The sequence below is a fragment of the Penaeus vannamei genome, chromosome 37 (assembly GCF_042767895.1).
Source record: "Penaeus vannamei isolate JL-2024 chromosome 37, ASM4276789v1, whole genome shotgun sequence".
NCBI lineage: Eukaryota > Metazoa > Arthropoda > Malacostraca > Decapoda > Penaeidae > Penaeus > Penaeus vannamei.
The window spans coordinates 2,807,129-2,832,128 of NC_091585.1; the positions used below are offsets into that span (position 1 = coordinate 2,807,129).

The following is a 25,000-nucleotide window of genomic DNA, read 5'->3' on the forward strand; positions in this document are numbered from 1 at the left end:
AGTTTCCCTCTTTTTCAGGATGCACTCCATTGTACGTAGCGTCCCGAAATGGTCACGTCGCTGTCGTTGAGTCACTGGTTGCCAAAGGAGCTGACCTCAACGCGAAGGGGAAGAATGGTAAGTCAGTTGAGGAGATTGACGCAGCTATTCGTTGTTTCTTTTCTTTTTTTATTAGCATTATTGAGTGATTTTACTGTTTTTTTTTTCTTTTTTTTCCTCATGAGGTAAAAGGTGTGCATAGCATTGTTGATTCATCATTTTTATTGTGAAGGTGAGAATGATCAATTTTGTCATTCTCATCTCTTTGTTTCTCTTGTTTTTTGTTTGCAATTCGTTATGAAAGTTTGCAAAAATATATTTGTATCATTCGCTTTACATTTTTAATTCACAGAATTGAGGTGATAATAATGAGTTACAGAAAATACTACTAAATTAGCATAAGACAGAAGTAGGATAAGGAGGAATATAGATCAAGGAGAACGAGAGAGGATATCATTATCATAATTATGGTAATTACTTGCAGTTGCTTAATTGAAATTCCAACTGTTACCATAATTACTGCTATAATTATCTCCTATTATTATTCTCATCACCATCTCCTTATCATCATAGTTATCAGTAGCGCAATATTCCTTTAGTTCGCTAAGCATTTAGAGGGAGTATCTAATATCTCCAGTATTGTCATTATATTCTTAAAGAACTTCCCTTATTCTCATACTTTAACCGAAATGCACAGTGTATTTTTTAAGTACTAAAAGGAAGAAAGAAAGACGGCATTTATCTTTGCGTTAGTGTCTATGTTTAGAAATATTTTCTTCTGTTCCCTTCTCGCATCATAGCGTTAATCACTCTTTTCTTCCCTCACTTCCCTTTTCCCTCCGCCCTCGTCTCCCCTTTCCCTGTTCCTCGCACTCTCCTCAACTTTCCCTTTTTCGCACACCTTCTCTGCTTCCTCCCCCCCCCCCACCAACCACCCTCCCCCTCGATCCACCTTGCCTTCAACCGCTTCCACCGCACTCCTGCTGAATCATTATCATTATTGTCACTATTACTCTATTTTGATGTCATTATCATGATCATCTTCATCAAGCGCGTTTTCATCCTCGTAGTATTTCATAATAGTGATGTGTGATGGTTATATATATCTTTATCATATTAATTTATAACATTGTTGGTATTTCATTAGTGATATCATAATAATAATAATTAATAATAAAAACTGTAGCCACAAAATGAATAAGCATAGCCTATTAACATGTTTTTGTTTCTTTTAAACATTCTATCAAATTATTTTTACCGGAGTCATTGCTGCTACCATAATTAATTTACTGAAATGGCAAAATAGCTATTACACTCGTCTTATCTCGTCTCCCTTCACGCCGTCCTCCCCCCTTCCCTTCTCCTCACATCGAACTGAAACTTCATTTCACTTCAACCCCCCCCCCCCTCTCCACCATGCCCTCACCCGACCCCATCATGCTGCTGCTGAGCCCTTTATGATTGGCATTATTGTTGACATATTTATTATATTCATTATCATTATCTCAATTACTCTTACTTTAAATAGTAATCATAATAATCAGCGTGATACAGTTTTGAAACTTTGGCAATTTTCACGAGATCTTTATCAATTTTCCCTTTTCGAAAATAAATATATATCTCGTCAGTGCAAAAAATAATAAACCTTATAATAATTATATCTAATGTTAATGATAATGATTGTTATAATGATAATGATAGCAGCAACAACATCTGAAACAATAATAGCGACATAAATAGTAATAATAATAATAATAATGATAATAATAATAATAATAATAATAATAATAATAATAATAATAATAATAATAACTGTGATAACATGAACAACTTTAGTGGGAATCATAATAATAATCAAAAGAAGAATATAACAGTCACCATGATTATAATAGATAATATAATAGTGATAAGATAATGAAATTAACGAGACGCAGAATAAGTGTAGGAATATTAAATAAGAATATGTGCTGTGCAGTGCACTTGTAACGTGCTGGGCTTGCAATCTTGCTGACCTGCGTTCGATGCTGCGCACTACCAGTGAATGGTAACCCCGGCCATTCCTTGCACACAGGGTAATGGTAATGGTGAGAATAATAATGAAAAGGATGATGTTCATAGTGATAGTATTCATAATGAAAATGATAATGTAAGCTTTTGTGAAAGAGGAACCTAATTAGGGCCACCCGTGAGGCGGGAGACTTCAGGCTCAGGGGCCGAGGGAAATGAGGGGCCCGCTCGTTCCCCGAAGAGGGGCTGAGGGGACCAAGGGAAATGAGGGGCCCGGGTTCCCCGAACAAGGGCTGAGGGGACCAAGGGAAATGAGGGGCCCGCTCGTTCCCCGAACAGGGGCTGAGGGGACCAAGGGAAATGAGGGGCCCGCTCGTTCCCCGAACAGGGGCTGAGGGGACCAAGCTGAGGGCTCGGAACCAACACGACCTCGCAAGCAAAACTGTCCCCGGACATGTAGGTCTACCAGGAGCGTGACCAATATGAAGATGAAACATGAAATAAAAAAAAAAATCCTAAAAGGAACAAACATAAGGTGCAGAAGGCACCAAAATAAACGTAAATGGAAGTGCCAGAAGGGCTTAAGAATGACTAAAAATACGCCAGAAGGGCTCAGAAACAGTAAAACCTGCCAGAATGGCTTAAGAATTACTTTTGAAAATATGACCGAAGGGCATAAAAAAAACTGACAATACGTAAATACGTAAAATAAAAAAGAAGAGAAAAGAAAAGAGGTAGAGGTAAGGAGACATGAAAAAGTAAATAAAAATGTGATAAAAAGTGAGACGTAAAAAAAAAAAAAAAATGGAGTAAAAGAGGAGTAAAAAGAGTAAAACGTGAATAAAAGAAGCGAGTGAAAGGTCAAGAGAAAGACAAGTCAAATACGGAGTAAGTAAAAAGTAGAGGCAAAAAGAGCATACACGGATCAAAGTAAAATATAAAGTAAAAAATAAAGTCGCACGTCCAGCATGAATACACTTAGGCAAGTAAGAGGAGCAGTGCAACCTTGTTTCAGCGTCCACGATGTGAATCCAGTCAGGTATTCCAGAGGGTGAAGTCAGAGCACAGTCAAAGAATCCACTTCGTTTATTGTATAGAAACAAGGGGGTTAACTTAGTTCGTACGGACGAAGGCATAGCGGATAAAAACAATAAAATAATAAATAGGAAACATCATAATAAAAGAAAATTTACATAGGATAAAACAATAGGTAAAAGCAATAAACCATTGTGAAATCAATATGAAAATTATAATTGGTATAGAAAATACGCAAAAGAAAATGTACATAAAATAAAACATTAAATGAAATAATAATAATAAAAAAATCATATTTAGCATTAAAAATACGATAAAACACTCTTCTGCGATTCAATAATGAAAATACTAAACTCAGTAGTTTTCTTTTAAGGTAAAAGAGAGATTAGAATAATTAACAAGTAAAAAGAAACCACTGAAAAGTAAAAGAGATAAGGTTAAAGATAGAAGGTAAGGCAAACGGGGAAAAGGAATGGGAAGGGAGGAATGAGCGTAGTAAAAGAGGGAAGCGAAGAAAGGGAGGAGCAAGAAGAGGGTGCGAATAAGAAGGGTACGAGTGGAAAAGCGGCAGGATAGGAATAGGATAGAGGCAGGATAGGTTGGAGATAAATATAAAAGGCAGAACAAGCAGGAGAAAGAAGTAGAAGAGGGGAGTGAAAAAACCAGGGGACAAGAGGGTGTGAATAAGAGGAGAGGGATATGAGAATAGGGGAAAGGAGGGACGATAGGTAATGGGTAACCTCTTGTGTGTGTGGGGTGGGGGGTGGGGGGGGGAGATAATCTTACAATAAACAGACGCCGATGATGATAATATCGATAGTAATGGTTATAATATTATTCAGGCTACTAATAGCGATAATGATAATAGTTAAAGTGAAATTATGACACCGAAAATGAAATAAACGACAAAAGCTGAAAAGGAACTGCCCTCACTTTCTCACTGCTTTAGTTTCTTGCTGTTAATCCTTTTGTTCCTTTCTACTAGCTATTATTTCTCTTGTTCCCCACATCGGTCTCCTTTATTCCTTTAATCTCGCTCTCCCCTTCTTTCTCCCCTTCTCTTTCTTTTAGCATGCCCCTCCCTTATTCCCCAACCTTCTTTCACTTTCACTCTCATTCCCTCACTCTGGTGACTGGACAAGTGGACAAGACTTAGAAGCTAATAACTGTCGTTCGTTTTCTAACAGCTGATTCGATTTCTCACTTCATCACCTTCATCTGATATCTTTATCTCGTTCTTTCCCTCTTGTTCTTCTCGTCCTTTATCTTCCCCCCCTTCCTTTCTGTTGCTTCTTCCGTCGACCTCATCCTTTCCACCCTTCCACTTTTCTTAATGCTGAATCGTTATCATTTCCTCACTGTTGCTGTGAGGAAATGATACAGATTTTAGGGAAAAACAGTCTATTCCTTTACACTGCATTAAATCTTATCTTTCCGCCTCCCACACTGCCTGCCCCCTCTACCCTTGTCCTCCTACCCCATTCCCCTCACCTTCCTCTCCCTGACATTCCTCCTTCCCTGCCCTTGGGTCGTCGGCCTTTTCGCACTATGGACGAAGGGGTAAAATTGCAACGAAAGGAGAGCAAGCAGAAAGCACCTGCCGAATAGCAATAGAAAGCGAGCCAGAGAGCCTGTCTCAAGACAAAGTCATCGAGACCGAGTGTGCATAGTGGGGTCAGTTACACGAAGTGAAAGCATGATGCTGAATGCTCTCACATAATCATGACTGCGTTGAGATACATCATTACGAGCTCAAGTTTATGACGTTTTTAAGTACTGTTAATTCTTGTAATGGAGTGATAATCAACAACATTTACACATCCCAAAGAATGCACATGTAGACGAAACATTACTTATGAGAAAGATAATCTATGCAATCATGTCATATTTACTAAAGATATATCACCGAGGATAAAGGGAGGACAAGAAATTAAATGCGTTTCCTCCAGGAAACTTCAGCGCAGCTCATCCGAGTCCTGAGTCCATAGACACTTGAAATGGGCTCACACGAGCCGAAGTACCCTCACAAAACACACTTTGACCATAGAATTCCTTTATGGCCAGAAATATACACATACGCGCACATTCATTCGTATACAGACGCAAACATAAACACATTCGCCATGATACAGAAACATTTACTCACAAGAATTAATACACAAGCAAGCAAGATTAAACAATTTTCATCTATTCACACGCGGACGTCTTACAGGCCCAGAGAGACGCTTTTTATTATTGGCTCGGTTATATATACATATAAATGCGTGTTTTAGTATGTATGTGTTTGTGCACGTGCATGCATGCAGAATGAATTATACCACACACATATACAAACATGCACACATGTAAGAGTACATATATATGAATGTGTGCGTGTCCACGCACACACACATATATTTATATGTGTTTATGTATGCGTGCATGTGTACAGATACAGATACACACATAGAAAAGACACACACACACACACACATACATACACACACACACACACACACACACACATTTCATACGAAATGGTATTTGTCTTCCAACCAGAGGCTCTAGAAGTTTTCTAGGAAAGACTGTGATAATTTTAGTAATCTCCTTTATAATCGCCTTAATCATCAGAGCTGTAGTTATAATTCTTGCTTCGCTTTTGGCAAAGAGAGAGAGAAAAAAAAATCCCCTTCCGAATGGGGTTTGATCCTAAAGGGTCCGCTCGACTTAAATTTTCTCTACGATTTTTTTTTTCTATTGCCGTCATTTTTCAAATTTTCGATGTTGAGATTTCGCTCCTAATGCTTTTATCTATAATTATCAATTTTTCAAACGTCTCAGCATGAGCTTTTACGGATTGCTTTTATCATTATCCTCCTTGAAGGTCTATAGCACGAAGAAAACCAAGGAGCATCAGAATGAGCTTATTGAAGTTACAGTCAAAATGGCATTTCATTTGCACTCAGAAAGTGCTCCTTTAGGAGCTAACTTCATTAAGTAAAAATTGAATTATTGCATTCGGTTTCGACCTGACCTTTGGTGCTAACTCACCTTTGCTTGTTTGGTTAGAGCCAAAGTAGAAGCTTATCACTGCTAATGATAGAAATGGAGTGTGATACCTCTAACCAAGGGAGCAGGTGGATCAAGGAGCTGCTAACTTCTCATTTGGGCGGTTAACCCCGTTTGTCCTTGTTATCATTGTGTGATAATCTCATTACATTTTCATTGTAAAACTAAGGGTAAACAATCCTTTAAAAGCAGTGCATTGTAACTAAAATATACCTTTAAATTACAGCAATCTCCTTTGCAGCTTCAGTGCAATGCTCCAATATAGAAGCTATAGAGGTAAATTGCAATGATTACTCATAATTACCCAGAGTGAAAAAAATAATATATTTTTTGTACTATCATTTGGAACACCTGTAAGCTTTCAGATCAAGTTATTATAATAGAATAAATCCCCTGTCTTCCATAATATTCAGATCATCCTATATCTCCTACTCTATGATAAAAATCCTAAATTAAGATCCCCAGGTAAGCTATATTAAAGTAACGCATCGTATTACAAACCGTCAATTCAGTTGTCAGAGAATATGATAGGAAAAAATATATATATTGATAGCAGACATAAAAACCACTTCTGAATTTGTATCTTTAGAATGAAAACCAGCAAAAGAGAAGTTCCATTTAAAGCCAAATTTCTTAAATTTATAGATATTCCTGTCATTGTTATTCGAATGTCCTGACCTTCTTTTACACTATGATTACAGCTCCAGCACATACCAGTAAAAGAGCTATGAATAATTCATTTGTTGATCAATGAAAAGGGCAATATCAGGACACCCTAATGACGAAATTCACATTATTACTCTTAGTTGACATGAAGTTGATAAAGCAATAATATTTTTTTAAAGTCGTATCCAAAATTTATACCAAGCCCGGCTGTAAATATAATCGTGATAAAAGTAATAACACTATCCGAGATAAACGTCCTTGTAAAGCTGGGCTAAATCGAATGAATAAATAAACATCTGCTGTTACTAATGTAGACGAATGTACTAAAGCAGATACCGTAGTAGGGGCTATTACAGCTGCAGGCAACCAGGCAGAAAAAAGGTACTTGAGTACTTTTGTTAACAGCAGCTAAAACTACCAAACCACAGCAATCCACCATAATCCATTTAGGTATATTTTCCACAAAATAAAGAATTGGATTCTCCACAACTTAAAAGTTAAAAGATTGCAAATAAGATAGCTACATAATCTCCCCAATTTGAGACAGCTGTTAACATCCCAGGATTATCTAAATTTTCATTTTGATAATAGATAACCAGGCCGCAGGATACTAATCCTAAACCATCTCAGCCAAAAAGAATACTAATCAAATTAGGGATAATAATTATAAACACTATAGTTATTACAAAAGTTAACACTAAATACATAAGCCGATTTATAATTCTATCCCGTATATTCATTCCCCTCTGAAATATAATACTAAAGAAGATATTGATATTACAAACCCCCAAAATATGAAAGATATTCAAGGCAAGGTAAATGTTATTATAATAGATTTAGAGTTTAATCTTAGTAATTCTCATTCAATAAATCAAGCTTGACCTCTTCTTAAACATCATAAAAAACTAGGCAAATTAAAGAACCTCCGAGTAAAAATAATATTCTTGATATATTGATAGTATTCATAAAGGTTTAAAATGAGTAATACTAAAACTCCGGTGCTGCAAACCGACGTTTAATTTAAGCTATTTATACTTTTATGTTATACATAATAGTTCCTTTTAAAATCAGAATATTTAGAGGCAGTAAGAGTAATAGTAAGAGGAAATACTCCTGCACCGTACCAGAACACGAAAACAAAGCTATGTAATATTCCCCATGTTCCCTTAAAGAAAATATATGTTAAGTATTATCGGCTCTAAAAAGACAATGATGAAATATATGATATTCTTACTTTTCTCCAAGATACTTCTCTAATCATTCAGCTCATTTCACCTAAAAGATTTAAAGTAGGTGCTGCTATAGTATCCGCACTCTAAAGGAACTACCATAAAGCTACTCGAGGTATGAAATTTATCTGTCTCTTTACGATTCATAATATTCATCCTCCTACTCATTCGTGAACCATGTTAGCCAAAGAAAACAAACCGGAGAACACAATCCGTGCCCAATCATTACTACCCTTCACTCCTAATCAACCAAATACTACCAATCCAGATGACACTAATCCTATTTGGCCACGGAAGAATAAGCAGTTAAAGCTTTTATATCAACTCGCCGTAAACACATTAATCCCATTACTACTCCTAATAATCTAATTCTCACTCGCAGTCAAGCTAAATTTTTATTGGCTTGTCCGAACAAAGGTAATACTGCAATCAAGCCATGTCCCCATAGTTTGAATATATCACCGGCTTGCATTGTTGATCCCGCAATGGGTACCTCTACATGTGCTTTTGGTAGTCATATGTGAGGTAAAAATATAGGCAATTTTACAATAGAAGCAAAGACTGTTACTACACATCAAACACAATAAATAAATCTGATTCTCTTCATATTTTCAACTAATCAAGTTAATCTTCCACTTATATAGTCTAATTAAAGATAGCAACAAAGGCAAAGAAGCAAATAAAGTGTAAAATAATATATAAACCCTGGCCTGTAAACGTCCAGGCTGATAACCTCACCCAAGATAAGGGTTGAAGTAGGAATGAAAGAACTCTCGGATCTAACATAGAATAATAAGTAATCATTATCTTAAAATGTTATCATTAAAAAAATAAGAAAACTTTTGTCTAGAAGATAATAAAAGAGCAGTAATTCAAAATCTCAATAAAATTAAAAAATATTCTAGTGACTCGAAATTAAAGCATCACTCTGCTTATAATTACTAAATTCGTGTCGGCAATACATTATCAAAATAAAAGAGAATAAATAAGGAGCTTTGAGCCGCCCTCCATGAATTAACAAAGGGTATCAATATGTGTCCGCACCACTGACGCCGAAAGAGCCAGCCCTAAAGCCCCTTCACAAGCAGACAAGATGAAGTCTTGTAATTCAAAAGATTCTTAAAATGATATATTCCAAACTTGATCAAGTAATTGGCAAATGTTTACGCTTAGGAGCAAATGCTCATGAACCACAGATAACTATTACCACGGGGACAATATAAGGATAATTAAGAATCAACATTACTTTTAAGACTCAAGTAAAACGCCGGTCTTGTAAATCGGAATTGAAGTATTATTTTTTCTTAAAGCATCAGAGAAGAGTTACCTCGGATATTTCTTATAGCTACATACCTGGTCTGTAGGAGTTATTTGGATATTAGTAATAGCGACAGCTTTCTTAGGTTATGTCCTACTCTGAGGACAAATATCTTTGTTAAGGAGCAACTATTAATAAACTTATTTTCCCCTTATCCTTATACTGGGATCGACTTCGTACAATGAATCTGAGGGGAATTCGCAGTGGATAACGCTACAAAGACCCACTGGAAGGTACCGCAGACAGTTACGCACACACGCCGCGCACGCGCGCGCACACACACACACACAAACATATATATATATATATATATATATATATATATATATATATATATATATATATATATATATATATATATATATATATATATATATATATATATATATTTAAATATATATATTTTTTATACACATACACAAACAAATACCCACGCACGCATATAAATACATATATATGTTTACACACAAATATGTGTGTGTGTGTGATATATGTATATATATATGTGTGTGTATGTATGTATGTATGTGTGTGTGTGTGTGTGTGTGTGTGTGTGTGTGTGTAGAGGTGAGTGTGTATTATATATCACAAACTCATACACACACATGTATATAGTCTCGGTCTTTAGAGTAATCGGGTTTGCATTGGATATGAACTTCTGTTTTTCGGTTACACACACACACACACACACACACACACACACACACACAAAAAAAACACCCCTAGTATGTGGTCGACCCTTCAGCCACCAGAACTATTTTCCGTCGGTTTAGGATGGAAAGGGAAGTCCCACACGCCCTAGATAGCCTCTTCCAGCTTGGGGGGGTCGGTCGAGCTGATGTCATTATCAAATACTAAGTTTCATCTACCCAACTTTTATTTTCTGTTTACAATTATACTACAATAAATCGTACTTCATTTATTGTTCTCTACTTACTATTAACTCTAATAATAATAGTAGTAAGGATTACTAACACTTTTTTGGTCCTTCACGCCCATCATCATTATAAATGACAATACCAATCCGTAAATCCCATCCATTGTATAAAATTCTAAATGGAGCCATTGTTGCTTTCCCCGCCAATATCTCAACTCTGAAATTTCGGATCCCTTCTTGGACAATGTTTAGTAATTCAAATTGTTACTGGTCCTTTCCTTGCTATGCATTACACAGACCACGTTGACCTTGCTTTTTCAAGCGTTACTCATATCTGTCCTGATGTTAGTTATGGATGACTTCTACGCACTCTTCATGCTCATGGAAATTCCTTCTTTTTGTTTATATATACATCCAGGACGCGGTATCTACTGCGGATATTTCTTATATCTACATACCTGGTCTGTAGGAGTTATTTTGATATTAGTAATAGCGACAGCTTTCTTGGGTTCTGTCCTACCCTGAGGGAAAATAACTTTTTAAGAAGCAACTGTTATTACAAACTTATTTTCCGCTTTTCCTTGTATTGGAACCGACTTCGTACAATGAATCTGAGGGGAATTCGCAGTGGATAACGCTACAATGACCCGCTGAAATGTACCGAAGACAATAACACATTTTGATATATATCTATTTTTACACGCACTAACAAACATCTACACACGCATATATATATATATATATATATATATATATATATATATATATATATATATATATATATATATATATATATATATATATATACGTGTGTGTGTATGTGTATGTATACACACAAATATGTGTGTGTGTGTAGGTGTGTGTATGATATATATATATATATATATATATATATATATATATATATATATATATATATATATCACAAAAACACTTATACACACATATTTATATATGTATATAGTCTCAGCCTTTAGAGTAGTCGGGTTTGCATTATATATGGAATTCTGATTTTTGGTTATACATAAAAAAGAAAATTATTAGAATTTCCCAGTTCTAGTATGTGGTCGACCCTTCAGCCACCAGAACTATTTTCCGTCGGTTTAGGATGGAAAGGGAAGTCCCACACGCCCTCGATAGCCTCTTCCAGCTCGGGAGGGGGGTGGGGGGGGGGTCCTGTCTCACCAACGCAGCCATCCATTAATGACGTGACAAAGCTTGTCGATGGAGCTGATGTCGGGGAACAGTTCCTAAGACAGCCTGCATCGCAAAAGTCCAGCAGTCAGTGTCCAATTTGGCGGCAGCGTCGCCCCTTGTGGCTAACGGAACGCCCTGGATGTCAAGAAATGTGTTTCAGTGTGAATTCTGCCATGTGGGCTTTTATGGCAACGAAATGCTAGTGGACACTTTGACTTGTATCGCATAACATGGTGAGCTAAGCATAGACTGTTAAATGGGGAGAAACATGAGAGCATGATCCTTGGCTAATAATCGAAAATATACTACTTAATTATGAAAAAAGACATGATTACTAACACATAAAATGCCACAGTGAATGTGTTTAGAAGCGAAATCTCAAGCAAAACTCGTGCGGGTCAAAGGGTACATTTGAGCGTCACCGAACGTAGTCTTTGTTTTTTTTTTTTTTTTTTTTTTTTTTTTTTTTTTTTTTTTTTTACGGAAGGCGGGCCTGGGAAAAGGCCGCTTGGTGGCTCCCTGAACGCTCCTCCAGATGTTCAATAAGCCTCCTTAAGTTCCTCTCTTTGCTTTGTTCATACTTTGGGGTAAGACAATGAATTTTCCAATCTCAGAGTACGTAACATAGGCCTACACAGTCAACTATTTTGGAATTTCCAAATCCCTTTGACGAATGTTTGGTCGATTGGATCGGATTCCTTGCGCCTTTTCACCTCCCAAAGGAATTAGATACGACGTAAACCCCACTCAGCTTTTCAAGAGTGCAATGGAAAATAGGTTATGACAACGGTTTGTTTTCATGTAGTTTTATTTATTTATTTATTATTATTATTTTATTTATTTATTTTATTATTATTATTATTATTATTTTTTTTTTTACTATTTATTCCACGTTCATTGTTCTGCATTTTCTTTCCCTAATGATTTGTCCTCCGGAAATGGGGAACATTAAGCCAAGTTTCCCTCTTTTTCAGGATCCACTCCATTGTTCGTAGCGTCCCAAAATGGTCACGTCGCTGTCGTTGAGTCACTGGTTGCCAAAGGAGCGGAACTCAACGCGAAGGGAATAAATGGTAAGTCAGTTGAGGTGATTGACGCAGCTATTCGTTGTTTCTTTTCTTTTTTTATTAGCATTATTGAGTGATTTTACTGATGAATTTTCCAATCTCAGAGTACGTAACATAGGCCTACACAGTCAACTATTTTGGAATTTCCAAATCCCTTTGACGAATGTTTGGTCGATTGGATCGGATTCCTTGCGCCTTTTCACCTCCCAGAGGAATTAGATACGACGTAAACCCCACTCAGCTTTTCAAGAGTGCAATGGAAAATAGGTTATATGAACGGTTTGTTTTCGTGTAGTTTTTTTTTTTTTTTTTTTATTTATTTATTTTTTTTTACCATTTATTCCACGTTCATCGTTCTGCATTTTCTTTCCCTAATGATTTGTCCTCCGGAAATGGGGAACATTAAGCCAAGTTTCCCTCTTTTTCAGGATGCACTCCATTGTACGTAGCGTCCCAAAAAGGTCACGTCGCTGTCGTTGAGTCACTGGTTGCCAAAGGAGCTGACCTCAACGCGAAGCGAATAGATGGTAAGTCAATTGAGGAGATTGACGCAGCTATTCGTTGTTTCTTTTCTTTTTTTATTAGCATTTTTTTTCTCTCTCATGAGGTGAAAGGTGTGCATAGCATTGTTGATTCATCATTTTTATTGTGAAGGTGAGAATGATCAATTTTGTCATTCTCATCTCTTTGTTTCTCTTGTTTTTTGTTTGCAATTCGTTATGAAAGTTTGCAAAAATATATTTGTATCATTCGCTTTACATTTTTAATTCACAGAATTGAGGTGATAATAATGAGTTACAGGAAATACTAGTAAATTAGCATAAGACAGAAGTAGGATAGGGAGGAATATAGATCAAGGAGAACGAGAGAGGATATCATTATCATAATTATGGTAATTACTTGCAGTTGCTTAATTGAAATTCCAACTGTTACCATAATTACTGCTATAATTATCTCCTATTATTATTCTCATCACCATCTCCTTATCATCATAGTTATCAGTAGCGCAATATTCCTTTAGTTCGCTAAGTATTTAGAGGGAATATCTAATATCTCCAGTATTGTCATTATATTCTTAAAGAACTTCCCTTATTCTCATACTTTAACCGAAATGCACAGTGTATTTTTTCAGTACTAAAAGGAAGAAAGAAAGACGGCATTTATCTTTGCGTTAGTGTCTATGTTTAGAAATATTTTCTTCTGTTCCCTTCTCGCATCTTAACGTTAATCACTCTTTTCCTCCCTCACTTCCCTTTTCCCTCCGCCCTCGTCTCCCCTTTCCCTGTTCCTCGCACTCTCCTCAACTTTCCCTTTTTCGCACACCTTCTCTGCTTCCTCCCCCCCCCCAACCACCCTCCCCCTCGATCCACCTTGCCTTCAACCGCTTCCACCGCACTCCTGCTGAATCATTATCATTATTGTCACTATTACTCTATTTTGATTTCATTATCATGATCATCTTCATTAAGCGCGTTTTCATCCTCGTAGTATTTTATAATGGTGATGTGTGATGGTTATATATCTTTATCATATTCATTTATAACATTGTTGGTATTTCATTAGTGATATCATAATAATAATAATAATAATAATAAAAACTGTAGCCACAAAATGAATAAGCATAGCCTATTAACATCTTTTTGTTTCTTTTAAACATTCTATTAAATTGTTTTTACTGGAGTCATTGCTGCTACCATAATTAATTTACGGAAATGGTAAAATAGCTATTACACTCGTCTTATCTCGTCTCCCTTCACGCCGTCCTCCCCCCTTCCCTTCTCCTCACATCGAACTGAAACTTCATTTCACTTCAACCCCCCCCCCTCTCCACCATGCCCTCACCCGACCCCATCATGCTGCTGCTGAGCCCTTTATGATTGGCATTATTGTTGACATATTTAGTATATTCATTATCATTATCTCAATTACTCTTACTTTCAATAATCATAATAATCAGCCTGATACAGTTTTGAAACTTTGGCAATTTTCACGAGATCATTATCAATTTTCTCTTTTCGAAAATAAATATTTATCTCGTCGGTACAAAAATGATAAACCTTATAATTATTATATCTAATGTTAATGATAATGATTGTTATAATGATAATGATAGCAGCAACAACACCTGCAACAACAACAGCGACATCAATAATAATAATAATAATAATAATAATAATAATAATAATTGTGATAACATAAGCAACTTTAGTGGGAACCATAATAATATTGAAAAGAGAAATATCACAGTCACCATGACTATAATAGATAATATAATAGTGATAAAATAATGAAATTAACGAGACGCAGAATAAGTGTAGGAATATTAAATAAGAATATGAGCTGTGCAGTGCACTTGTAACGTGCTGGGCTTGCAATCTTGCTGACCTGCGTTCGATGCTGCGCACTACCAGTGAATGGTAACCCCGGCCATTCCTTGCACACAGGGGGAGATTTAGAGGCAAAATAAAACAGTATGTCACAGCAAAGAATATCCATTGTAGCAAATGGAATTGAAATTAAATCTTTAATTCGTTTAACTAAATCAAGAGTAGTGGCGGTGATAACAACAACAAGAATAACAGGACGATGTGTAATGTCAAGGATGGGAAAATGTTGATGCAAAAATGCAAATAAGAACAGGAAGAAGCAGCAGCAGAAGAATAAAATAACAATCAAAGTCGTCATTAAGGGAACACTAAGAGTAATAGTATTATAATTATCATAATATTCCTCAGGTTCATAATTTTTATGGTTATCATTATCATATTTACTTATTGCTGTTGTCATCATTATTCATTTTTGTTATCGTTAACATGATCATCATTTGATTGTCTGGAAGTCCAAAGGTGTTCTCAGACCCATTCCCCGAAAATACGTTTATTAAGAGCTTTGTTCAATTAAATCCTCATCTGTAATATAAGCATCGATAAACTCATATCAGTGCATACTACCTCATGACGACTGTAGTGCATCGACATGAAGATATCGATGCTTATATTATAGATAAAAGTTTAAATTAACGAAGCATTTACTGAACACTATTATTCACATTATTCATGTTATGCTGATATGGCTATGTCAATAGCTCATGAGAGAAAGCAAAAAGACATCTGCTGTTAGCGTAAGTTCAAAGCAAAATGCTAGCTCATCACGATCTTGTCCAGTACCTTCAGCATGATGCGACGTTCTGCAAAGAAAAAGGGTTTATCAGTTCATGTATAAATCTTGATTTCATTTCTGGTTTGTGAGAACTTTCATCTGTAACATAAGCAACAGAAACTCATATGAATGGACAATACCACATGATTGTAGTGCATTAAAGCGAACATATCGATGCTTATGCTATAAATGTTAGTTTAAATTAGTAAAACATAAGTGAACGTATTTAGGGGTAACTGGTGTGAGAACACCTTGATATATGTTGTGATTACTATCACTACTACTATTACAACTGTTATTGTTAATACTATCAGTAGCAATTGCTTTGTTTAATCTCTTTCCTCTCCCTCCTGTCTTCTTTTGTCTGAAACGAAATGAAACATGAAATTGTCTAACATTTTAGGAATAATGCTTACTTAATATTATATATTCGAAGATATTATATTCGAATAGATCTGAAAATAATAAATTTAAGAAAATGCATTTGATTTTATATAATGCGTTAAACTTTTTGCGGAAATTTTTAAAAACTAAGTAACGTTTTTTTTTCTCTCTACAAATATGTATAGATTTAGGTTGTGAAATTAATACATCATTGTTATTATAATGATTATAATACCATTATTAGTATTAGTAGCATTTTTAATATTACTCTAAATATTATCAGTTTTATTCCCGTTATATCATTATCATCACATTAACCACGGTAAGGCAATTTCAGAGACGACGGAATCAGTTGGTCCGGGTTTATTTCTCTTTCTCTTTTCATTTATTGATCTGCATTTAATTTTTGTCTATTTCTTTCCTTCGTACCTTTTTTATGCACATTCGTGTCTTCCCTTTTTTCTTTCCCGTCTTCCCTTCTTTTGTTAGCTCTTTTCTTTGTTTTTCTTTTAATTACCGGTATTGAATCGCATTTTGGGGTTAGCTTGAATTAGCAGGATTTTCTAGGATTGCTTATATATTATTATTATGGTGATTATTCCTACTGTCCATTCCATTGCTTCTTCTGGTTGTCTGGTTTGCTCCATTATTCACCTCGTCATCGGTGTTCTCAGATTATGATGATGATTATGTTTCAATGACTGATCATAATCGGAGGCTGACAGGACGGAGGCAGGACAGGGCGAGGGAATCGAGGCAGGATGACGATGGAGAGGATGTGAGAGGGTCAATGCGCGTAGACGTAGAGGGGGATAGAGACGAAGGAAGGAGGAGAGGGAAGTGGAGGAGGAGAAGGGAAGGGGAGAACGGGCTTGGGATCGGTCATAGCGGAATGGCCTCTTGATCTCTCTCTCTTTTTCTCTCTCATTTCACCAGCAGTTGAAGAAGAGAGGCTCAGGCAGTAGGTCAAGTCATTTAAAAACACCGTCATATCATAATGCATAATTAATATCAGCACCATTGTGGTCAGTTAAAATAATTGCATTAATGGTTATTTGTGCTGGCATTCTTGCAACCATCTCAGATTTCTACTACTGCCATTATCTTTTATGATACTCATGACCATCCACATTATCATTGGTGTAATAGTACATTAGTGCAAAATAATAATCTATAGAAAATATCCAATGTCTTGTTATTAATGTAGTTATTATTATGGTATTGTTGAAATTTTACCGTCATTATCACATTTTTTTTTGGAAAGCAGACAATCATGTGTTCATAAGATCGTCCGTATATCATTGTCATTCTCATCGCCACCTGAATCGGTATCACTGGACTTGTTATGGAGGCAACCATGAATATCTCCATAACAATTTCATGAACTGATATGCTCCTGATTGCTGGACAACGTCAACATTACGATTATCATCATCTTCATAGGCATGAGGAATTCTATTATTATCATTGTCATCTGTGCCATCTTTAGTACCGCTGTCTTTCCCCAAGCGAGGGCTGACTCCCGCTCCCTAATCGGAAACATCAGCGAACCTCCATAGGCCGTTAGAGTTCACTTTGGGAGCTGCAACGGAGAGGCAGGACAACGGCATTCACTATTGCCCTCGCCTTACGGTTAAAAAAGATATTTCCTTCTTTGCCCCTTTCCTCTATTTGTATCTCATTTTACTTTCGTATTTTTTTCTCTCTTTTCTTCCCTTGGCCTGCCCCCTCAACTCACACTTCCCTTTTAATCGTATCCCTCGCTCCTCCTCTTTATCCCTACCTTCCTTTCCTCTTCCTTCTCTCCCTCTCTTCGCTCTGCTCTTGTTGTTGCTCTTATCTTCATTGTCATAATTATGATCATAATCCCCATAAAGGCGTTTCCCTTAATCATCATGGTAACTGTTGTCGATGGTAATGTGTTATAACTGTTGTCTTAAATGCCCCAATAGGGTTGAACTCGCTTTGTACAAAATATAGAATGATTAATTAGAGGAAATGTGAGGTGGGGCCGAACGGGGCTGAAGGCTTCAGGAGTCAGCATACTTATGTTAGTAGTGGTGGTAATAATAAGGATAATAATGTGGATGATAATCATAGCAGCGATAAAAGAAAAGAAAAAATAAAGAAAATATTAATAATATCAATGACAATAATGATCAATATTTTTGTTTTATTATTACTAATCACAATGATAATTAAATATTAAAGACAGTAGTTATAGTAATAACGATACTCATTTTGTCATTATTGTTACCATTGTCATTGTCATTACTTTTGTTATTATTATGATGGTAACAGTAATATTGATTTTAATTTCTAATATAATTATTATTGTTCTCTTTACTATTATTATCATTACTATCGTCATTGATCATGTTTATCATGAGGAAAATAACAAGGAAAATTATATTAATAAAAAGGGTGTTCGGATTAATTATGATAATGATAATAGTCATAATAATGATAATGTTGACGATGGTGATAATAAAAAGGGAGTAATAATAAGCATACCATTACTTCTAATAATAGCAATAATGATCAATAAATGGTCAATTAAATGAAACCCTAATAATGACATTGATGGTAACAACAGATCCAAGATGTAAAGAAAGAGAAAGGGAGAGGAGTGACACAAAAGAGAGAGTGAGACCAAGGGGATTCGGGAAACAAGATAGTACTCACAAGGAGGCCAATAACCTGTCCAATTTCATCACTTCTACTTTTTGTTGTTTCTCTCTTATTTCTTTCATCTTGCTCTCCCCTTCTTTCCCGCTTTCTCTTTCTTTTATCATGCTCCTCCCTTATTCCCCCACCCTCTTTTACTCTCATTCCCTCACTCTGGTGACTGGACAAGTGGACATGACTTAGAAGACAAAAACTCGTTCGTTTTCCAGCAATGGCTGGTGCTATTTCTCACTCCTTCCATCACCTTCATCCGATATCTCTATCGTTCTTTCCCACTTGTTCTCTTCTACCTCTGTCCCTTCTCCCTTCCTCTTGTCCCTTCCTTCGACCTCATCCCTCCTTGCATTCTCCCTTTCCCCTTCCACTTTTCTTAATGCTGGATCGTTAGCATTTCCTCACTGGTGGTAAACGGAAATTGCTACAGATAAATAAGTAAGTGACAAAAAAGGGACCGGTTGGAGGAGAAAGGAAATGAAGCGAGAATTAAAGATAAACAAATATAGGGAAAATCAGTCTATTCCTTTATATTGCATTAAATTTTAACTTTCAGCCTCCCACCCTAGCCTGTCCCCTCTACCCTCGTCCTCCCCCCTCCCTCCCCCTCACCTTCCTCCCCCTGACTTTCCTTCTGCCCTGCCCTTGGGTCGTCGGCCTTTTCGCACTATGGACGAAGGGGTAAAATTGCAACGGAAGGAGAGCAAGCAGAAAGCCCCAGCCGAATAGCAATAGAAAGCGAGCCAGAGAGCCTGTCTCATCGAGACCGAGTGTGCATAGTGGGGTCAGTTACACGAAGTGAAAGCATGATGCTGAATGCTCTCACATAATGACTGCGTTGAGATACATCATTACGAGCTCAAGTTCATGACGTTTTTAAGTGCTGTTAATTCTTGTAACGGAGTGATAATCAACATTTACACATCCCAAAGAATTCATATGTAGACGAAACATTACTTATGAGAAAGATAATCTATGCAATCATGTCATATTTACTAAAGATATATCACCGAGGATAAAGGGAGGATAAGAAATTAAATGCGTTTCCTCCAGGAAAATTCAGCGCAGCGTATCCGAGTCCTGAGTCCATAGACACTTGAAATGGGCTCACACGAGCAGAAGTACCCTCACAAAAACACACTTTGACCATAGAATTCCTGTATGGCCAGAAATATACACATACGCGCACATTCATTCGTATACAGACGCAAACATAAACACATTCGCCATGATGCAGAAACATTTACTCATAAGCATTAATACACAAGCAAGCAAATTTTAAAAAATTTCATCTATTCACACGCGGACGTATTACAGGCCCAGAGAGACGCTTTTTATTATTGGCTCGGTTATATATACATATAAATGCGTGTTTTAGTATGTATGTGTTTGTGCACGTGCATGCATGCAGAATGAATTATACCACACACATATACAAACATGCACACATGTAAGAGTACATATATATGAATGTGTGCGTGTCCACGCACACACACATATATTTATATGTGTTTATGTATGCGTGCATGTGTACAGATACAGATACACACATAGAAAAGACACACACACACACACACACACACACACACACACACACACACACACACACACACACACACACACACACACACACACACACACACACACACACACACACATTTCATACGAAATGGTATTTGTCTTCCAACCAGAGGCTCTAGAAGTTTTCTAGGAAAGACTGTGATAATTTTAGTAATCTCCTTTATAATCGCCTTAATCATCAGAGCTGTAGTTATAATTCTTGCTTCGCTTTTGGCAAAGAGAGAGAGAGAGAAAAAAAAACTCCCCTTCCGAATGGGGTTTGATCCTAAAGGGTCCGCTCGACTTAAATTTTCTCTACGATTTTTTTTTCTATTGCCGTCATTTTTCAAATTTTCGATGTTGAGATTTCGCTCCTAATGCTTTTATCTATAATTATCAATTTTTCAAACGTCTCAGCATGAGCTTTTACGGATTGCTTTTATCATTATCCTCCTTGAAGGTCTATAGCACGAAGAAAACCAAGGAGCATCAGAATGAGCTTATTGAAGTTACAGTCAAAATGGCATTTCATTTGCACTCAGAAAGTGCTCCTTTAGGAGCTAACTTCATTAAGTAAAAATTGAATTATTGCATTCGGTTTCGACCTGACCTTTGGTGCTAACTCACCTTTGCTTGTTTGGTTAGAGCCAAAGTAGAAGCTTATCACTGTTTATGATAGAAATGGAGTGTGATACCTCTAACCAAGGGAGCAGGTGGATCAAGGAGCTGCTAACTTCTCATTTGGGCGGTTAAACCCCGTTTGTCCTTGTTATCATTGCGTGATAATCTCATTACATTTTCATTGTAAAACTAAGGGTAAACAATCCTTTAAAAGCAGTGCATTGTAACTAAAATATACCTATAAATTACAGCAATCTCCTTTGCAGCTTCAGTGCAATGCTCCAATATAGAAGCTATAGAGGTAAATTGCAATGATTACTCATAATTACCCAGAGTGAAAAAATTAATATATTTTTTGTACTATCATTTGGAACACCTGTAAGCTTTCAGATCAAGTTATTATAATAGAATAAATCCCCTGTCTTCCATAATATTCAGATCATCCTATATCTCCTACTCTATGATAAAAATCCTAAATTAAGATCCCCAGGTAAGCTATATTAAACTAAACGCATCGTATTACAAACCGTCAATTCAGTTGTCAGAGAATATGATAGGAAAAAATATATATATTGATAGCAGACATAAAAACAACTTCTGAATTTGTATCTTTAGAATGAAAACCAGCAAAAGAGAAGTTCCATTTAAAGCCAAATTTCTTAAATTTATAGATATTCCTGTCATTGTTATTCGAATGTCCTGACCTTCTTTTACACTATGATTACAGCTCCAGCACATACCAGTAAAAGAGCTATGAATAATTCATTTGTTGATAAATGAAAAGGGCAATATCAGGACACCCTAATGACGAAATTCTCATTACTACTCTTAGTTGACTTGAAGTTGATAAAGCAATAATATTTTTTTAAAGTCGTATCCAAAATTTACACCAAGCCCGGCTGTAAATATAATCGTGATAAAAGTAATAACACTATCCGAGATAAACGTCCTTGTAAAGCTGGGCTAAATCGAATGAATAAATAAACATCTGCTGTTACTAATGTAGACGAATGTACTAAAGCAGATACCGTAGTAGGGGCTATTACAGCTGCAGGCAACCAGGCAGAAAAAAGGTACTTGAGTACTTTTGTTAACAGCAGCTAAAACTACCAAACCACAGCAATCCACCATAATCCATTTAGGTATATTTTCCACAAAATAAAGAATTTGATTCTCCACAACTTAAAAGTTAAAAGATTGCAAACAAGATAGCTACATAATCTCCCCAATTTGAGACAGCTGTTAACATCCCAGGATTATCTGATTTTTCATTTTGATAATAGATAACCAGGCCGCAGGATACTAATCCTAAACCATCTCAGCCAAAAAGAATACTAATCAAATTAGGGATAATAATTATAAACACTATAGTTATTACAAAAGTTAACACTAAATACATAAGCCGATTTATAATTCTATCCCGTATATTCATTCCCCTCTGAAATATAATACTAAAGAAGATATTGATATTACAAACCCCCAAAATATGAAAGATATTCAAGGCAAGGTAAATGTTATTATAATAGATTTAGAGTTTAATCTTAGTAATTCTCATTCAATAAATCAAGCTTGACCTCTTCTTAAACATTATAAAAAAACTAGGCAAATTAAAGAACCTCCGAGTAAAAATAATATTCTCGATATATTGATAGTATTCATAAAGGTTTAAAATGAGTAATACTAAAACTCCGGTGCTGCAAACCGACGTTTAATTTAAGCTATTTATACTTTTATGTTATACATAATAGTTCCTTTTAAAATCAGAATATTTAGAGGCAGTAAGAGTAATAGTAAGAGGAAATACTCCTGCACCGTACCAGAACACGAAAACAAAGCTATGTAATATTCCCCATGTTCCCTTAAAGAAAATATATGTTAAGTATTATCGGCTCTAAAAAGACAATGATGAAATATATGATATTCTTACTTTTCTCCAAGATACTTCTCTAATCATTCAGCTCATTTCACCTAAAAGATTTAAAGTAGGTGCTGCTATAGTATCCGCACTCTAAAGGAACTACCATAAAGCTACTCGAGGTATGAAATTTATCTGTCTCTTTACGATTCATAATATTCATCCTCCTACTCATTCGTGAACCATGTTAGCCAAAGAAAACAAACCGGAGAACACAATCCGTGCCCAATCATTACTACCCTTCACTCCTAATCAACCAAATACTACCAATCCAGATGACACTAATCCTATTTGGCCACGGAAGAATAAGCAGTTAAAGCTTTTATATCAACTCGCCGTAAACACATTAATCCCACTACTACTACTCCTACTAATCTAATTCTCACTCGCAGTCAAGCTAAATTTTTATTGGCTTGTCCGAACAAAGGTAATACTGCAATCAAGCCATGTCCCCATAGTTTGAATATATCACCGGCTTGCATTGTTGATCCCGCAATGGGTGCCTCTACATGTGCTTTTGGTAGTCATATGTGAGGTAAAAATATAGGCAATTTTACAAAAGAAGCAAAGACTGTTACTACACATCAAACACAATAAATAAATCTGATTCTCTTCATATTTTCAACTAATCAAGTTAATCTTCCACTTATATAGTCTAATTAAAGATAGCAACAAAGGCAAAGAAGCAAATAAAGTGTAAAATAATATATAAACCCTGGCCTGTTAACGTCCAGGCTGATAACCTCACCCAAGATAAGGGTTGAAGTAGGAATGAAAGAACTCTCGGATCTAACATAGAATAATAAGTAATCATTATCTTAAAATGTTATCATTAAAAAAATAAGAAAATTTTGTCTAGAAGATAATAATAGAGCAGTAATTCAAAATCTCAATAAAATTAAAAAATATTCTAGTGACTCGAAATTAAAGCATCACCCTGCTTATAATTACTAAATTCGTGTCGGCAATACATTATCAAAATAAAAGAGAATAAATAAGGAGCTTTGAGCCGCCCTCCATGAATTAACAAAGGGTATCAATATGTGTCCGCACCACTGACGCCGAAAGAGCCAGCCCTAAAGCCCCTTCACAAGCAGACAAGATGAAGTCTTGTAATTCAAAAGATTCTTAAAATGATATATTCCAAACTTGATCAAGTATTTGGCAAATGTTTACGCTTAGGAGCAAATGCCCATGAACACAGATAACTATTACCACGGGGACAATATAAGGAAAATTAAGAATCAACATTACTTTTAAGACTCAAGTAAAACGCCGGTCTTGTAAATCGGAATTGAAGTATTATTTTTTTCTTAAAGCATCAGAGAAGAGTTACCTCGGATATTTCTTATAGCTACATACCTGGTCTGTAGGAGTTATTTTGATATTAGTAATAGCGACAGCTTTCTTAGGTTATGTCCTACTCTGAGGACAAATATCTTTGTTAAGGAGCAACTATTAATAAACTTATTTTCCCCTTATCCTTATACTGGGATCGACTTCGTACAATGAATCTGAGGGGAATTCGCAGTGGATAACGCTACAAAGACCCACTGGAAGGTACCGCAGACAGTTACGCACACACGCCGCGCACGCGCGCGCACACACACACACACATATATATATATATATATATATATATATATATATATATATATATTTATTTATTTATTTATTTAAATATATATATTTGTTATACACATACACAAACAAATACCCACGCACGCATATAAATACATATATATGTTTACACACAAATATGTGTGTGTGTGTGATATATATATATATATGTGTGTGTGTGTGTGTGTGTGTGTGTGTGTGTGTGTGTGTGTGTGTGTGTGTGTGTGTGTGTGTGTGTGTGTGCGTGTGTGTAGAGGTGAGTGTGTATTATATATCACAAACTCATACACACACATGTATATAGTCTCGGTCTTTAGAGTAATCGGGTTTGCATTGGATATGAACTTCTGTTTTTCGGTTACACACACACACACACACACAAAAAAAAAAAAAAAAAAAAAAAATCCCACCCCTAGTATGTGGTCGACCCTTCAGCCACCAGAACTATTTTCCGTCGGTTTAGGATGGAAAGGGAAGTCCCACACGCCCTAGATAGCCTCTTCCAGCTTGGGGGGGTCGGTCGAGCTGATGTCATTATCAAATACTAAGTTTCATCTACCCAACTTTTATTTTCTG

General features: G+C 36.0%; 3 protein-coding genes across 3 annotated transcripts in view; 1 reads left to right on the forward strand and 2 right to left on the reverse strand.

Moving 5' to 3' along the window:
- The window catches only part of LOC113810766 (uncharacterized), a 47,985-nt gene that overhangs the window by 7,312 nt on the left and 15,673 nt on the right, over positions 1-25,000 (forward strand). Inside the window, exons 3-5 of the mRNA XM_070115161.1 lie at positions 19-117; positions 12,391-12,489; positions 12,912-13,010. Coding sequence (XP_069971262.1) covers positions 19-117; positions 12,391-12,489; positions 12,912-13,010 — 297 coding nt within the window. The remainder of the gene's footprint in view (positions 1-18; positions 118-12,390; positions 12,490-12,911; positions 13,011-25,000) is intronic.
- LOC138859543 (NADH-ubiquinone oxidoreductase chain 4-like) lies at positions 7,767-12,042 on the reverse strand. Its single transcript, XM_070115135.1, is given in 15 exon segments — positions 7,767-7,972; positions 7,974-8,229; positions 8,232-8,254; positions 8,256-8,310; positions 8,313-8,662; positions 8,664-8,760; positions 8,763-8,863; positions 8,865-8,949; positions 8,952-9,001; positions 9,003-9,091; positions 9,192-9,224; positions 9,378-9,382; positions 10,678-10,682; positions 11,433-11,551; positions 11,998-12,042. Coding segments are annotated over 15 exon segments (1,461 nt in total). The 3' UTR covers positions 7,767-7,824.
- On the reverse strand, positions 22,278-24,055 carry LOC138859544 (NADH-ubiquinone oxidoreductase chain 4-like). The gene is given in 10 exon segments (XM_070115136.1): positions 22,278-22,759; positions 22,761-23,016; positions 23,019-23,041; positions 23,043-23,097; positions 23,100-23,452; positions 23,454-23,550; positions 23,553-23,738; positions 23,741-23,793; positions 23,795-23,859; positions 23,981-24,055. Coding segments are annotated over 10 exon segments (1,311 nt in total). The 3' UTR covers positions 22,278-22,611.